Consider the following 17,347-nt stretch of genomic DNA (forward strand, 5'->3'; position numbering starts at 1 on the left):
ATATATATATATTTATATATATATTTATATTTATATATTCGAATGACATACATTGAAAGAGAGAATTCCTAAACTATAACATTTCTATATATATATTATATCTTCATATAAAATATTATTGAAAATTATTTTTCTTCCAAAAAAAGAATAGAAAAAGAAAAAGAAAAAGAAAAACATTTAAATAAAATTCAAGCATATATGTAAATATATATATGTATTTCTTCATAGTTTTTTTTTTTTTTACAATGTAGCCTTAATTTCGGTACAATTTTATTCATTATGAATTATGCTTTGCTACTTTTCTTGATCTTTATTTGTTCATTATATATCATTAGGACTTATATTTTTATTTTATAATAATTATATATGGAAATATATTTTTCTACTCTGTTTTGAAATGCTTAAAGGAAAAAATATTTTATTACATTTTTATTGTTTTGGTTTTTAATTTATTTTATTTTTATTTATTCATAATTTTTTTTTTTTTTTTTGTTATATATATATATATAATATATATATATATATTTATATTTATATATATATTATGTTAGTATAATTTTGTTATGATGCATTTACATGTGCAATGTCATTCATTCATTTAATACTGTGTAAATATTTTTCTCAAATATTAAGACTTTTATATAAAAATGTGTATTATATATATGTCATTTCTTTATTTGTTATTTTTTTTTAATATATTATATATATATATATATATATATTATATATATTTCCACAAAAAAATATGTTACATATTTTTTATGTGTTATATTGAAATGATATACGATTATAGTTATGAATTAAAAAAGAGTCAAAAGTATATAATTTTTTTTTTTTTTTTTTTTTTTTTTTTTTTTTTTTTTGGTACACATTTTGGTTAATGGTTAAATTTATGTTTCTCCATATATTTTTAATTATTTCATATCTTTTATACTGTTTTTTTTTTTTTTGTTTGGTTTTCTTTAATATTAAATGACAAAGTTTAATTTGATTCGATTTTTATTTTTTTTTTTTTTTGTTAGTTATTTTTTACATGTTATACACAAATTAAATATAATTATTTATTCAAAAGGAAAAATTTATATATATATATATATATATATATATATAAGACTGGATATCCCTTTACATTTTTTTTTTTTTTTTCAACTGTTATCTGAAAATATATTATAAATTGTACGTTTATATATATTATTACATGGGCAAATAAATGGTGTATTGTTCATAAAAATTATTATAATTAAAATAAATAAATAAATAAATGAATAATTAAATATATATATATATATATATATATATATATATATATATATAATAAAAGACAGACATATTTATATATGGAGAACAAGACAATAGTAATTGATAACGGTTCAGGTAATAAAAAAAAAAAAATAAAATATATATAATATGAACAAATTTTTTTTAATTTTTCTTATCCTATTTAATTTTATGAATTCTCCAATGATTATCTTAAAATGTATTATGAATACATATATATATATATATATATTAAGTTATATATACACTTTTTTTTTTTTTTTTTTTTTTCATCATAGGATATATAAAGGCGGGAATAAATTCAAGTGAAGAACCAACCATTGTGTTCCCAACTATAGTAGGGATTGAAAAGAACGACGAAACTAAAAGGATATATACAGGTGATGAAGCATTTTTTCATGAATCGAATTTAAATATTTATCGTCCTATTGATCATGGACATATAAGTGATTGGGATAAAGCTCAAAAGGTTTGGGATTATACATTAAATTGTGTAGATCCTAGTAAGAGTATAAAAGACATATTATTAACAGAACCTCCTTTATGTTCTATATCTCATCGAAAAAAAATGGGAGAAATATTTTTTGAATATTTTGATACTTTGAATCTTAATTTATCTGTTTCTGGATTAATGTCTTTATATGCATCTGGATTAACTACTGGTCTTGTTTTAGATATAGGAGAAGGTGTTACTCAATGCTTACCAGTTTTTGATGGTTATATTGAAAAAAACTCTATTATTCGTTCAGATTTCGGTGGAGAAGAATTAAGTATGTTTTTGCAAAAACTTATATGTGATATCGGTTATAGTATGACAACAACAAAGAGTTTAGAATATGTAAAAAATATTAAAGAAACCATATGCTTTTGTTCTTTAAACCCATCAGAAGATCAATTAAGAAATGATTTAGCAGCAACCTATACATTACCTGATGGAGACGTTCTAAGAGATGGATATGATTCCATAGAAATAGCCCATGAACGTTTTTATGTTGCTGAAGCTTTATTTAATCCACAACTATGTCATAGAGATAATCTAAGTATTATTGATATCATTTGGAAATCTATTTTATCATGTCCAATGGAAAATAGAAAAATATTATCTAGCTCTATAGTACTTTCAGGAGGTTCTAGTTTATTTCCCAATCTAGTTGAGCGTATAGAAACAGAAGTAAGAAATAATGCCCCTGAAAGTGCCCGTTCGATGGTCAAGGTAATAAATTTTAAATATATGATCACTCATACACACATATATAGAATAAATAAGATGTACCCTATCAATCTCTACATATTATTATAATAAAGAATGATACATATATATATATATATATATATATATATATATGTATGTATATATGTATATATTTGTTTGTTTTTTTTATCTTTATTATAGGTTCATGCTCTTGAGAACAGAGCTATTATGGCCTGGTGTGGAGCACAAATTTTTTCCCAGGCTGAATTGAGAGAATCACAAACAGGAATATGGATATCAAAAGAAGAGTATGAAGAAATAGGATCCAACATTTTTTTAACAAAGGCAAGGAAAAAAAAAAAAAAAAAAAAAAAAAAAAAAAAAAGAATTGATATTAGTGTGCATTAGTCTAATTTCTTTTTTATCGGCATATTGTGTAATATATTCTTAAGTTTAATGTATTTTTCTTAATTATGCAATGATAATTATATTATATTATATTATATTATATTATATATTTTATTATTTATAGGCATCTCTAAAACTTACTTAAACATGTTAGAGTTCAGCATGGATTTTATATATTCCTTCATTTTATTTATATATTTTTCTTTTCTTTTTTTTGGTGTTTCTCCTTTATTATATTCAATCAAAATGATTTTTTATTTTTTATCGTAATTTTTATCTTTCCTTTTTAGTTTTTTTTGCTAAATTATAAAATGAAATATATATATATATATATATATATTATGATAATATAGTCATTTTTTTTTTTTTTTTTATCATTGATTTAATTTCTTTATTTCATTATTTGTAAACATTTTCTAACTTGTTCTTTTATAATATTTTCAATTTTTAAATTATAAACTCCTTTTTGTGTTTTTGTAGAAACCAAATGATGCAAATTTTTTGCAACTTGATGTATTTTTTTGTCTCTCATGGTGTTATCATATTGCTGATAAATAAGGACAATGATATGGATATTATAATATAAATGTATATATATATATATATATATATATATGTGAGTATTAAAAAAAAATAAATATTTTAATTTGTTTTGTAATTTTTCTGACCAATTGTTTTTTTTTTCTCTCTTCAAGTCCAAGCATCATATTATTTCTTTGTTCCTTAACCTTAGGTAAAAAAAAAAGAAAAAAAAATATCATATATATATATATATATATATATATATATATATATATTTTCCCTTTTTTCAATTTCTCACATAATTATCCATTTCAAGTATTTGCATTTTCCTCTTAAAATAATCATGTATATATTTCCTTGAGTAGTATCCTCGAAAACTTTATACATTAAAAAAAAAAAAAAAAAAAAAAAAACCCAAATTATTAAATATGTATTTCTACATATATTATATGTTCACGATTTATCATTTTACATCTTTTGTATTTTCGTAGCGTTGTCAGACAAATACAAAATAGCTTGCTCCTCTGATTTTGCTTTCTTCATTTTTTTTAATAAAAATTTACAGCTTAACATTTGTATTTGATTTTGCATATATTTTATGTAATATCTAAATAATGTTATAATTATATATATAATATATAATACATATGAATATAGGAATATATATATGTATATATATATATATATATATATATATTTATTTATTTATTTATTTATTTATTATATATGTCTTATTAATTCCCATATTTTAAATTTTTACTTAAAAATTAAATATTTTTTTCTAACAACAAAACCTCTAAAACATTTCTGTATTAATATAGCAGCCTGAATTTCTTTTTCTTTATTTTGTTTTTTTTCTCTATCTCAAAACGAAATAAAATAAATTGAAAAATAAATAAATAAATATATATATATATATATATATATATATATATTTATATTTATATATTTATATTTATTTATTTTATATATTCCTTTTATTTTTATTACTTCACAAGGGTTTTATATTCAACCGTAATATTATTATAATTGTATAAATTTTTAAGATTCATCGTAATTTTTTTTTATATATTAGGAATTTATAAAATTAGAAGGTTCACACAATGTTAAGTTTTTAAAATAAGAAAAAAGAAAAAAAAATACATACATATATATTTATATATATATATATATATATATATATATATATATATATATGCATTTAAATGATACAAAAAATTGCTACGTAAAAAATATGTACATATGAAATATTTTGCACATTTATACTAAAAATTAAAATATATATAAATCAAAAACGCACACATAAATATTTATATAACCTTATTTATCCATTTTGATATTCATTTATTTTTTATAACGTCCATATTAATTATATACATAGACATATTATAGAAAAAAAAAAAAAAAAAAAAAAAATTACCAAGTATTTTTTATATTTGTAAATATTACGTTCTGATTAAACTCATTATATTATTATTTATTTATTTTTTCTTTTTCGTAAGTATTTGTGATGCTAGTGATGATTTTCTAGCTAGCTCACTTAATCTTTTTTGACTATACCTTGAGAGAACAGAATTTTTGAATGATGATGATGAAATATGAGAAGTGAAATTTTTATTTATTAAAAAATTGATATTTTTTTTTTTTAAAATATCTTTATTATATTTAATGTTTTTCCTACTATTTTGTAGTTTTTCAGCAACTAATTCTCGATTATTAATTTTTTGTAAATTAAATTCTTTTTGTATAGATTCTGGATCATGACTATTGTCAAGTTCATTATTGTAATTATAATTATAATTATAATCATTATTATTATGAATACTTTTATCATCATCATCTTTTTGACCGTGTACCAATTTAGGTGTACAAATAATTTTCCCCCATGTTATTATTGGACTTTGATCAACACCTTTTCCTGCTTGTATTAAAGGTGTGTTTACATATTCATAGTTATCATTATTTTTTAATAAATTAAATTTTCCTTGCTCAATCATTTGTTGTTGTTTTCGATCTTTTTCTTTGTTTAATATTTTTTGTTCTCGAATATCATCAATACGATTAATTTGTCTTTTTATATCATTGTTGTATTCATTATTAAATCGTGTGTTATGATAATATATGGTGGGATTATCATTTTTCATGGACTCGACATTACTTATTTTATAGCTGGAAGAAAACATCATAGCATAATCTTGTTCATCAGCTTTATTTGTATTTATTATATTATGTGGTATACCTTTTTTTGTATATTCCTCTATCATATCCATTTTTAAATTATGTTTCTTTCTTTTATCAATAGAAAAAAAGTTTTTCTCAATACTTTTATTTTTCATATTTCTTAATAAATATTCAAATGATTTATTATCTTCAGATGTATATCTTTTTTGAAATTCACTTAAGCTTATATTTAAATTGATTTTATGTTCTTTCCCATTTGGTAATATAACTTTTTTATACTTTTTTTTTTTTTTTTCTTTAATGTATTCTTGATCACTATGAACATAATTCACTAAGCTATAATTTTCATCTTCCTCAAAATATTTTAACAATTCCATATTATTTTTATTATTACTATTATTACTTTTTATATTTTCTTTTTTGTTATATCCACTGCTACTTTCACTTTGGCTATCTACATATTCGTCATTATAATTGTTTCCATATGGATCTTTTTTTTTTTTTTTTTTTTTTATATATTTAAAATGATCACTAGTATTGTCCATATTATTAGAAAAATGATAAGATTCAACATCGCTGTTAAATTTGTTAACACTTGAATCATTTATATTATTTTTTTTTAATAGATTACTTTTGTACATATCTTCTTTCAACCTTAAGTTTTCCATTTCAGGGAAAAACTTCTTCTCAATTAAATGTTCTAGGGTACTTAAATAATCTTCTTCTTGTAATACGACATGCTTATTATTCTTCTGCTCATCAAAAAAGTAATTGTAATCATACTCTACAATATCGTTATTTTCATATATAAGAATTTTTTCGTTCTTTTTATTTTCTACAACACTTAATGATGTTTTATTATTCACATTTGCGAGTTCATATTTTTTATCATCACATTGGTTATGTTTATCTCTTTTATTTTTATTATTATTATTATTTCCTTTTTTCTTCTTATTTAGTGGATAATCCTCCTTATTCTTTTTCTCTGCATATCCAATATCTTCATCCCTCGTAATTTTTATGGATGAAGTGTCGCTCATCCTTCGAAACTAAAATTCATTTAAAATATTGATATTGATAAATTTTTTATATTTCTTAATATATATATATATATATATATATAACGATAAGACATAAACAAAATAAATATCTTAATGTTCTTTTTTTATATGGTAGGATATATATTTTTATTGGTACCTATAAATATATCAATTTAAAAATAAATAAAATTTAACCACTATAATAAAATAACATATTTTATACAAATATATATATATATATATATATATCATATATATTTCTTGGTTGTTTATTTAACATTTATATAATAAATATGTACATTAATTAAAAATATTTGCTATTCATAAATAAATAAATAAATAAATAAATAAATATATAATATATATATATATATATATATATATATATATATATATATGTATATATTCCAAGTTCAATAATAACACTGTTATAATTTCTCAGGTATTATTTTTTTCTTTTAAAATGATTAAAGTATTATCAACATATGAAATAAATATAAATATATATATATATATATATATATATATATATATATATATATATATCTTTTCTTTTTTATATAAAACAAAAAAAAAAAAATTCACATATTATTTAAAAATAAATTATATAAATATATATTTATATTTATATTTATTCCATTATATTACTCCTTAATTTTTTTCTTTTAAATTGTCATAAAATATAAGTATATATATTTTAATAAAAAAAAAAAAAAATTTACATATATATATATATATAATATAATATATGTCACCCGTTCCTTATATATTACATATATATATATATATATATATATATAATAACATCATTTTATATATAAAAAAAAATTATGGTTTCTTATTTTTTTTCTATTTTTAATTTCTTTTATTTTTATTATTTTTTTATTATTTTTTATTTTCTTTATTTTTTCTTTATTATATTTTATTGTCATTAAGGCTAATATTTTAGATATTTTTATATTATGTTAAAAAATTTATGTGAAATTTTTTTTTCACAAAAAAAAACTTATAAAAAAATACCATCCTTTTTTACAACTGTTTTGATATTTTGATATTTTGATATTTTGATATTTTGACATTTTGATATTTTGATATTTTTATATATTTATTTATTTATTTATTTTTTTTTATAAAATGTTACAATTTGGTATAAAATATGAAATGCATTGGTAGAGTAGGTTACCTTTTAAACTTAAAAAAAGAATATGGAGAACGTGCTGATATGCTACTAAAAAGGTTAGAGGAAGATAAAATGATACAAGGAGGATTTATAACCGATTTTATACAAACAGATTATATTAACATTACGAAAATATTATTATATATGATGAAAAATAATAAAGTGATAACATGTTTTGACGGTTTATATGTAGATAAAGAATATCAAAAATATTTTGTTTTATATGAAAATGATATATTTAATATATATGAAATGAATAAGACAAATAATATAAAGGATGAAACTAGTAATAAAATGAATAGTAATGTTGGATATAATTATATAACAAATGATGATAAAATTAAAAATAATATACATAATGATATGACAAAAAATGATACGACAAATGTTGTGGATGATCATTTAAATGTTATAAATGATATTAATTATAATAATAACGAAAAAAATAGTTCTTATAATAATATTATTAATAATATACATGATAAAAATGTATATTATAAAAAAATAAATATCCAAGAATCTGAGTTATTAAATATAAACGATATAATAAAATATGATGGATCTATTGAAAATGTAGAAAAAATCATTTATTATTTAAATCCATGTTCAATATTGTGTGCCTATTTTCTTGATATTAAACAAAATGAACATGTTTTAGATATGTGTGCTTCTCCAGGGGGGAAGTCTTTATATATAGTCAATAAATTATTTGGTTATAATATATCTCCTCTGAACAGAATAAAAAATGTAGAAATAATATATCCTGATGCGGTAAATAATGATAAAGATAATATCAATAATGAGGATAATAATATCAATAATAAACATAATAACAATAATGATGATAATAATATCAATAATAATCATCATAATAATCATCATAATAATCATCATAATAATCATCACAATAATCATCATAATAATCATCATAATAATCATCATAATAATCGTAATATTTATAATTATGACCATATTTATAATAATGCGAAAAATTTCGGTGTACAAATTGATTGTTGTATGGATGTAGTAAATTATAACAAAATAAATAGAAATGGTTTTCTTGTAATTAATGAATACAATAAAGTAAGATATGAACGCTTAAAAAAAGTACTAGATAAATATATTCCTAGCGATTTAATAAATAGATCTAGTAATATACATGTAACAAATTATAATGGTTTAAATATTAATTCATTTTTGAGATTTCCAAAATTTCACAAAATTTTATTAGATGTACCATGTTCTACTGATGAACATTTAATTAAACAAGGAACAAAGGAATTAAATAAATGGTCTATTCATGTTATTAAAAATAATTCAGATATACAATTACAATTACTTATTAATGCTTTTACTCTACTACATACAGGTGGTGTTATTATCTATTCCACATGTGCTTTGTCATATCTTGAAAATGATTATGTTATTGAAAAATTTCTTAAAAAATATAAAAACAATATTCAAATTATAGATTTTATACACGAAGAGTATCAAACGAAAATATCACAATATCTCTCAAATTATGTAAATAACAAAAGGAATCATAATCATAATATAGATAATCTTCATAAGAATCAATCATACCAATATATAAATCATCTTAAGGAAAATACATTGTTTTTGAAGTTTTTTGAAAAAACAAGGTATGGATATATTTCCTTACCCGATCGATCACCCTTTGGTATATTGTATATATGTAAAATTAAAAAAATTTAAATATTTTATAATTACAAACTTGAACATTCTTATTATATTTATAAATATAATTTGAAATATATAACATTTTCACTATATGATATTGTATAAATATATTATATATATTAATATGTTAATATGTTAATATGTTAATATGTTAATATATTAATATATTTATTTATTTATCTTTTTTTTTTCATGTATAATTATAATTTTTAGTAACACATATATGTATATGTTGTGTGGAGGAAAAAAAAAAAAAATAAAATAACAAAATAAAGAATTATAAAATATATAAAATTAAAATATAATAGATTAAAATACATTTATATTCATCATTTTTTAAGAATTAATAAATTGAATTATAAATATTCTATTCTTTATGTATTTATCACTAAGAAAAATTTAAATATAACTAGGAATACAAATAAATATAAATAAATATATATATATATATATATATATATATATATATATTTATATATTTGTGTATAATAAAAAAATAAGGAATATATAAAATATATTATATATATATATATATTTTTATATATAATTACCTTACCTTTTTTATGTCCATCCCAATGTCATGCTACATTTTTTTTTTTTTTTTTTTTTTTTTTTTTTTTTTTTTTTTTTTTTTTTTTTGCTTCTTATTTTCCATGTAAATTATATTTCACTATAGCCGTATTTGCGTTTACAATAAAAGCTATGAGAGAGACACTCTTATCATATGAAGCTTCAGAAAGATACGAAAAATGGGAACAAAGTTTGAGAAAATAATATTTAAGTTTAGCGTCATAATTTCCTCTTAATAAATATTTGATGGTGGTTTCAAAAATAAAATTCACAGGTATTTGACAAGTTATAAGACTTTGTATTTTGGTTACACACTCTTTCATTTTAATTTGTGTAGGATTAATAAATACAAAATCACATAATTCATTTATATAAGAAGCAGCTACTGATAAACTTTGATGAGGTTTAGAAGAGTTAGCATATACTGACATTTCTAAAGCCATAATACATTTTCGTAAATTTCTACCATGTGTATTTATTAATGTTTGGAAATATTCATATGTACTAAATGAAGGAGATACATTTTCTTGTTTACAAATATTTTGTAACACTGAATAAATTTCTTCTTCGCTTGGTAGTGGTACACGTATACAAATACATCTACTTTTTAAAGGTTCAATAATCTTAGATAAATGTTCTAAATGTAATATAACTCTTGCATTTCTTATATATGTTTCTAATGTTCTTCTTAAACCTGCTTGTGCCCCTTCACTTAAAAATTCAGCATCCTTAAATACAAATATACGATACATGGGTGTTTTCGAAAAAAAGGATGCACTCGATTTATAACTACATAATTCTTTTATAATACTTTGTACTATTATCTTATCTTTATTACCTAGTTCAAAACATTGTAATTCTAAATGATAATTACTTTGTACTACATTAATATTTATTTTATTTTCTGCATTCGTTATACATTCAGGTCTTCTAATAATCTTTTCATCTTTAAATATTTCCTTTATTAAACAATTAATGCGAGTACTTTTCCCTCCACCAGGCGCCCCATAAAATATTATATGAGGCAAATCCTTATGTCTACTTAATTTCCTTAACCTCTCTGTTATATCCTTATGAATTGTTAACTCATCAATACTTTGCGGGCTATATTTTTCAAGCCACATCCTTACACACACTTTTTTTTTTTTTTTTTTCTACACTACACGAGAATAAATATAACAAAAAATAAAAAATTTTAAATGGTTGATGCAATGAGAAAAATAAATATATAAAATGTAATATATATAAATATATATATATATATATATATATTATATATTTAGCCTTTAATTAAAATATATACATACATACATACATACATATATATATATATATATATATATATATATATATATATATATATATATATATTTTATTCACACATAAGATTATAAAACATATTCAAAAAAAAATTAATATTCATCAGTTTCATTTAATTGTCAATTTTGAAAAATTCCTATTTTTTTCTTTTCTTTTTTATTTTTCAAAAATATTAGGAATAAAACTTTTTTTTTTTTTATAACCCTAAAAGAATTTTTTTTTTTTTTTATATTTAGTTCTAAATATTCATATTATTTGTTATGTCAATGAGTTTATAATATGAATAGGCATAAAAAATGCAGTTTATCCAAAAAAAGAATTAAAAAAAATAAACCTTAAAGTTATGTAATACATAAAAAATGTAATATACACATATATATATATATATATATATATATATATATATATATAATATGTACATTTTTTTTTTATATTCTCAAAAAAAGAAAGAAAAAGAAATATAAGTTGCTTACATATTTATGTTATATACCCATTCAGAAGCATTATCGTTAATAAATCATCAAAAATATATTTATAGATATAATATATAAAGTTTTATATATAATAAGATAATACGCCTGATATTTTTACATATATATAATATATATTAATATAATAATACGGCAATTAAAAAAAAAAAAAATATATATATATATATATATATATAATAATACATATTTTTTTTTTGTAAGCTTTTCCTAATACGTATAATTCCAAAATGCAAAAAAGCTTAAATAATTATATCTATATCTATATATATATATATAAATATACATATATTTATTTATTTTTATTTTTTTTTTGTAACTTATAAGATATAAAAAGAATTATATAAAATTTATCATATTGAACATTTAATGTGTCTCTATAAATTACATTATTGAATAATATATATATTATATCTATGTATAATAAACTATTAAAAATTTTTACCAAAAAGTATGTTAAGCTGTTCATTAAAAAATTATATTCAAAAGATGTATACACACATGTGTATAATATAATTCTTATTTTAAAACATAATCATATATAAGAGCTAATTATATTTATAATCAAACAAATGAATTCCTAAATATTCATAAATAATAATATTAAAAAAAAAAAAAATTATAATAATAAAACACCAAAAAAAAAAAAAATAAAAAAATAAAATAATAATAATAAAATGATATATTCATGATCCATGAATATTTATAAAAATATTATTAATACATTCATATTATGTATGTATTTATTTATTTATTTATTTATTTATTATTTTTTTTTTTGTATAAAAATGTTCTAAAAATTCAAACGTTCGGCCAAATTCTTATTTTTCTCATGTTCTTCTTTAAGCTCTTCTATCCTGGATAATATGATTTGCTCTCTTTCTTTAGGAACACAATTTAACCTTTGATAGCTGTAGTATATGTGAGATCAAAATAAAATAATATATATCACTATATGCATTTCATTTATTTTACATGTATAAAAAACACAATAATGAATATTACACACTATATATTATATTATAATTATAATATATATATATATATATATATATATATATTCAGACATATAAAAACATTTACATATTATGTACCTATTTTTTTCTTACCTCACGTCCTGGGATAAACGATCAATTAATTGTTTATAATTATTGTATTCATCAGAATCATATTTTATATAATTAAATTTCATCAGAAAATTTCGAAATATATTCTTTGCTTCCTTTATTTTATATTCTCTCCATTTATTATAATTTTCTTCTAGATGACATTTATTAATATCTTTAAACATTTTGTTATTTTTATCTATCATAAGAATTATTTCATCAAGTGTGTTGTTAATACAATTAATAGACAACTCTGATAATAATTTATGAAAGCTTATTTTTTTTGAATCTATATAATTATTAATAAATTCTTTGTATAATACAAATTTTTCATTATCATTTAAAGTGATATTTTTATATCTTTCATCGTTTAAAATATCACGTGGTAACAAACAAATATCTTCAAAGGTATTTTTATTATCTATAGAATTATATCCTGTTTTCAAAAGTTCTTCATCTACTTTAGGACATTTTAATTTTTCATGTAATATAGTTATAAACAAATTTTTTTCACTTGTTTTTTCTTTTTGATAATCCTCAAATTCTTTTTTTGAATATTTCCTACGGTTATCATAATGATATTCACCTTTATCATTTTCATAACCTTCATAATCTTTTTGCTCTCTTCCACTTTTATATTTCCTTTTTTTTTGTTTGATTTCCCTTAACAGATTTTCACTTACTTGTTCAAATATTTGATTTTTTCTTTTATAAGATAAAATGTCATATTTTTCTTTTTTCATTAGATGATTTTTAATTTTTATCCATTCTTTTGGATTTTCATTTTCCAAATAATTAATTAGAGCATCTTCATATTTATCTTCAACTTTTTTTTCTGTCTCTTTGTTTTTTTTTTCTAAGAAATTTTTTAATAATTTATTTCGTGTGTTTACCCAGTTATTTGTTTTATTACCATCATATGCTTTATGGTTTTGTAAAACCTTTATAGCATCATGTTCATTAAATGGATAATAAAAATGTTCTTCTTTTTTCTTTAATAAGCTTTGAAAATTTTCGATTAATATTTTCAATTCATCTTTTTTATTTTCATTTATTTCTTTAATTAATTTATTAAAATATTCTTTTCTCATTTCTTTTGGTACATTTAAATATCTACTATCATATAAAATAGTAGCTAGAACATTTTCATATTTAGAAAATTCATTAATCTCTTTTTCTATTAAAAGCTCTTTATATGCTTTTAAAATATCATCCATATCTTCTTTTTTATTATCACAATTATAATCATTCTCTTCTTCGCTTTTTATATCATTTGATTCTTCTTTGTTTTGTTTGTCTAATAATTTTTGAACTTCTTCAGGACATATCCATGTTTTCTCATTACTTTTCTTATTATAAAAAAATTTATAATTTTTGCTTGTCTCAACAATAAACCAGCTCTTACTATCCTCTACATATTCCCAGCTGTATGGAACCCCAACATAATATTCTTGAATATCCTTTGATAAATTATCATATTTGTTAAAATCCAAATGTTCTTTGGAATTATCAGATTGTTGTTTACACAGAAGGTTGTTATGATCTACACCTTCTTGGTCATTATTAAAATTCGTTTGGTTATCACTTATATATTCTTTGTCAACATTTTTGTTCTCTTCATGACCACTTTCTTTTTTCTTATCATCTTCAATTTTATTATCGCTTTGCATATTTATACTCAACTTTCTGTTATTCCAACTTTTTTTTTTATATCACCAGATTTTATTTTATTTTATTTACAAAATAAATTACTCTTATATTAAATATAGTGTGCAAAAAAAAAAAAAAAAGAAATAACTATTTGAATATTTAAATTTTTATTTTTTTTCTTCCTGACTTGTTCATAATTTAAAAAAAAAAAAAAAAAAAAAAAAAAAAGAACAATTTTTTATTTATCTAATATAATATATATGAATAATATTGTATATCATTCTTTTTTTCACAGATACATAAATATATTATATATATATATATATATAATGAGAATAAGAATAAATAAATTAGATAGATATAAACATATTATCTAATAATCATATTTATACAGAATTATATAATCGTATGAATTTTTCACGATATCTATGTGTGGAATCATTTTGTAATTTTTCTTATTCTCTATATTTTTATACGGAAACATATTAAAAATTTAAATTAAGCATAAAAAGCATGTTTTTAAGGGATAATAGAAGAAATTATATTTTTCTTCTTTTTTCTATATAGTATAAAATATTTAAACTTTGTCACTTGATTAATTTTATAAAAAAAAACAAATTTTTAGTTTTAAAGAACAGTCACAAAAAAAAAAAAAAAATAAGAATAATATAATATTATATATATATATATATATATATATATATAATAAAATGATAAAATATGGTATAATATAAAAAAAAGTAAATGTATAAATATAAAAATATAAAAATTAATCCATAATAAATAATTTTATAATAAAAAAAAATATATTAAATACATTTTAATATATATATGTATATATGGATTATCTTTTATTACATAAAAATGATATTAATTTATATATATTTCATTTTATGTAAATAAAGAATGGAAGAAATATATAAAAATTGAGAAAAAAAAAAAAAAAAAAAAAAAATTGGGAATATTAAAATAAATAAAGAAAGAAACAAAAAAAATATATTATATGTATATGTTATATATATATATATATATATATATAGATATACATACATTTCTTTCTTTTTTTTAATAAGTATCAATTCCCCACATAAAAATAAAATCCAAAAAAAAAAAAAAAAAATTAATAGAAAAAATATAATAAAATGTATAATTATATTATATATATTATGCAAACGTATTGAATTTATACAATTTATATACTTTATTCAATCTACTTAAAAAAAAAAATATATATAAAGCATGGATATTTCAAAATAAAACATTTTAAGAATATAATTTTATACTTATTTGGTCATTTATCATCTCTTAAAGTAAGAATATATGACATAAAAAAATATCAAACTTAATATTATTCCTACAATGACAATAATTAAATTTTGTTTATGAGCTTTTTTTATGGTATCTACTAAGGATGATGACAAACCTACATAATTATACATATCTATTACTTTTTTACGAACGTTTTTTAAAAATTTATTTTGTTTTCTTAACATATTTAAAGTGTTCATTCCTTGAACATGAAATATATTTAAATGATCTTCTACCTGTTTTAAAATTTCATTTTCTTTATGTAAATAATTTATAGCATCATCACCATCATGTCTTTTATTACTTTTTGTATAGTTAGACTTTTTATTATTTTTCATTTCAGATTGTTTTAAATTAGTTTTATAAATATTGTCTAAAGTTTTTATATAAGAATTTGCTTCATTTGACAATGTTTCTATTCTTCTTTCCCATATGATATTATCATTATTTATAATTTTATTGTTTACATTATTTGTATTAATAAATGAATAAGTATTTTTTAAAGTCTGAACATTCATATAAAATGAATTTGTTAAGGCATTTATTTTATTTAATGTCAAATTATTTTTGGTATTATTATTTATATTTATAATATCACTTCTTGCATACACATTATTATATGGAGAATTAGGATCATGTTCTTTATTATTTGATACAATTAAATTATACGAATAAAATAAATTATATGATTTTTCTAACTCCTTTCTTATTTTTACTATCTTTCCATATATATTATTTAAACTAGTGTCTTGAATCTTGTCATTTTCATTATCCTTTTTTTTGCTGTTTACAAAATTTTCATTCTCATTATTTGATGATAACAATTCATTATCTAATATTGGTTCATACTTTTTATTCATTTTTTTTTTTTTTTTTTTTTTTTTGGAGGGGGGGGGAAGGTTGAAGGTGCTTGATGGAGAAAAATATTTTACTTTAATATTTAGTTCTTTTCTTTATCTTCCTATTTTTTCTTTTTTCTTTTTTTTTTTTTATTTTACAAGGATATTATATAATAATTCATGAGGGTCCAAAAATGAATATAAATATAAATATAATATATATGATAAAATGACAAAAGGGTTATATATATATATATATATATATATTTATTTATTTATTTATTTATATATTATAATAATATTTTTTTACAGCTTTGTCATTGAATTGATACATAAACATAAAATGCAGTTAATATTTTTATAAAAAAAAGAAGATATCTCATTTTTTTTTCTTTTCTCGTTCATTTTAATACATTTATTTTTAACCATACTAATATATTTTTTATACATATATATAATGTGTTGTTTTAATTAATAATGAGAAAAGTATATTTTGTTATAAAAAAATATATATTATATAATATTTAAGAACAAACAGAAATAATAAATAAATAAATATAAAAT

The 17,347-nt window shown here is 18.5% G+C and overlaps 7 protein-coding genes across 7 annotated transcripts; 2 read left to right on the forward strand and 5 right to left on the reverse strand.

Moving 5' to 3' along the window:
* Window positions 1–1,337: 1,337 nt before the first annotated feature.
* PF3D7_1110700 (actin-like protein, putative) lies at window positions 1,338–3,023 on the forward strand (the record flags this gene model as incomplete). Its single annotated transcript, XM_024473308.1, has 4 exons — window positions 1,338–1,374; window positions 1,557–2,491; window positions 2,672–2,815; window positions 3,003–3,023. The coding sequence occupies 4 exons, from the start codon at window positions 1,338–1,340 to the stop codon at window positions 3,021–3,023; spliced, it is 1,137 nt and encodes a 378-aa protein (XP_024329116.1).
* A 109-nt stretch (window positions 3,024–3,132) lies between these two features.
* PF3D7_1110800 (conserved Plasmodium protein, unknown function) lies at window positions 3,133–4,452 on the reverse strand (the record flags this gene model as incomplete). Its single annotated transcript, XM_002585380.1, has 7 exons — window positions 3,133–3,177; window positions 3,300–3,425; window positions 3,547–3,606; window positions 3,699–3,777; window positions 3,873–4,007; window positions 4,161–4,259; window positions 4,391–4,452. 7 exons carry the CDS (start codon window positions 4,450–4,452, stop codon window positions 3,133–3,135), a joined length of 606 nt encoding a protein of 201 aa, XP_002585426.1.
* Window positions 4,453–4,881: 429 nt separating this feature from the next.
* On the reverse strand, window positions 4,882–6,621 carry PF3D7_1110900 (ES2 protein, putative; the record flags this gene model as incomplete). The annotated part of the gene is made up of 1 exon (XM_001347752.1): window positions 4,882–6,621. One exon carries the CDS (start codon window positions 6,619–6,621, stop codon window positions 4,882–4,884), a length of 1,740 nt encoding a protein of 579 aa, XP_001347788.1.
* A 1,156-nt stretch (window positions 6,622–7,777) lies between these two features.
* Window positions 7,778–9,517, forward strand: PF3D7_1111000 (tRNA m5C-methyltransferase, putative; the record flags this gene model as incomplete). The annotated part of the gene is made up of 1 exon (XM_001347753.1): window positions 7,778–9,517. The coding sequence occupies one exon, from the start codon at window positions 7,778–7,780 to the stop codon at window positions 9,515–9,517; it is 1,740 nt and encodes a 579-aa protein (XP_001347789.1).
* A 629-nt stretch (window positions 9,518–10,146) lies between these two features.
* PF3D7_1111100 (replication factor C subunit 5, putative) lies at window positions 10,147–11,196 on the reverse strand (the record flags this gene model as incomplete). The annotated part of the gene is made up of 1 exon (XM_001347754.1): window positions 10,147–11,196. One exon carries the CDS (start codon window positions 11,194–11,196, stop codon window positions 10,147–10,149), a length of 1,050 nt encoding a protein of 349 aa, XP_001347790.1.
* A 1,477-nt stretch (window positions 11,197–12,673) lies between these two features.
* PF3D7_1111200 (conserved protein, unknown function) lies at window positions 12,674–14,656 on the reverse strand (the record flags this gene model as incomplete). Its single annotated transcript, XM_001347755.1, has 2 exons — window positions 12,674–12,791; window positions 12,990–14,656. The coding sequence occupies 2 exons, from the start codon at window positions 14,654–14,656 to the stop codon at window positions 12,674–12,676; spliced, it is 1,785 nt and encodes a 594-aa protein (XP_001347791.1).
* Window positions 14,657–15,934: 1,278 nt separating this feature from the next.
* PF3D7_1111300 (protein transport protein BOS1, putative) lies at window positions 15,935–16,804 on the reverse strand (the record flags this gene model as incomplete). Its single annotated transcript, XM_001347756.1, has 1 exon — window positions 15,935–16,804. The coding sequence occupies one exon, from the start codon at window positions 16,802–16,804 to the stop codon at window positions 15,935–15,937; it is 870 nt and encodes a 289-aa protein (XP_001347792.1).
* Window positions 16,805–17,347: the final 543 nt, after the last annotated feature.

Source organism: Plasmodium falciparum (assembly GCF_000002765.6).
Source record: "Plasmodium falciparum 3D7 genome assembly, chromosome: 11".
Classification (NCBI taxonomy): Eukaryota; Apicomplexa; class Aconoidasida; order Haemosporida; family Plasmodiidae; genus Plasmodium; species Plasmodium falciparum.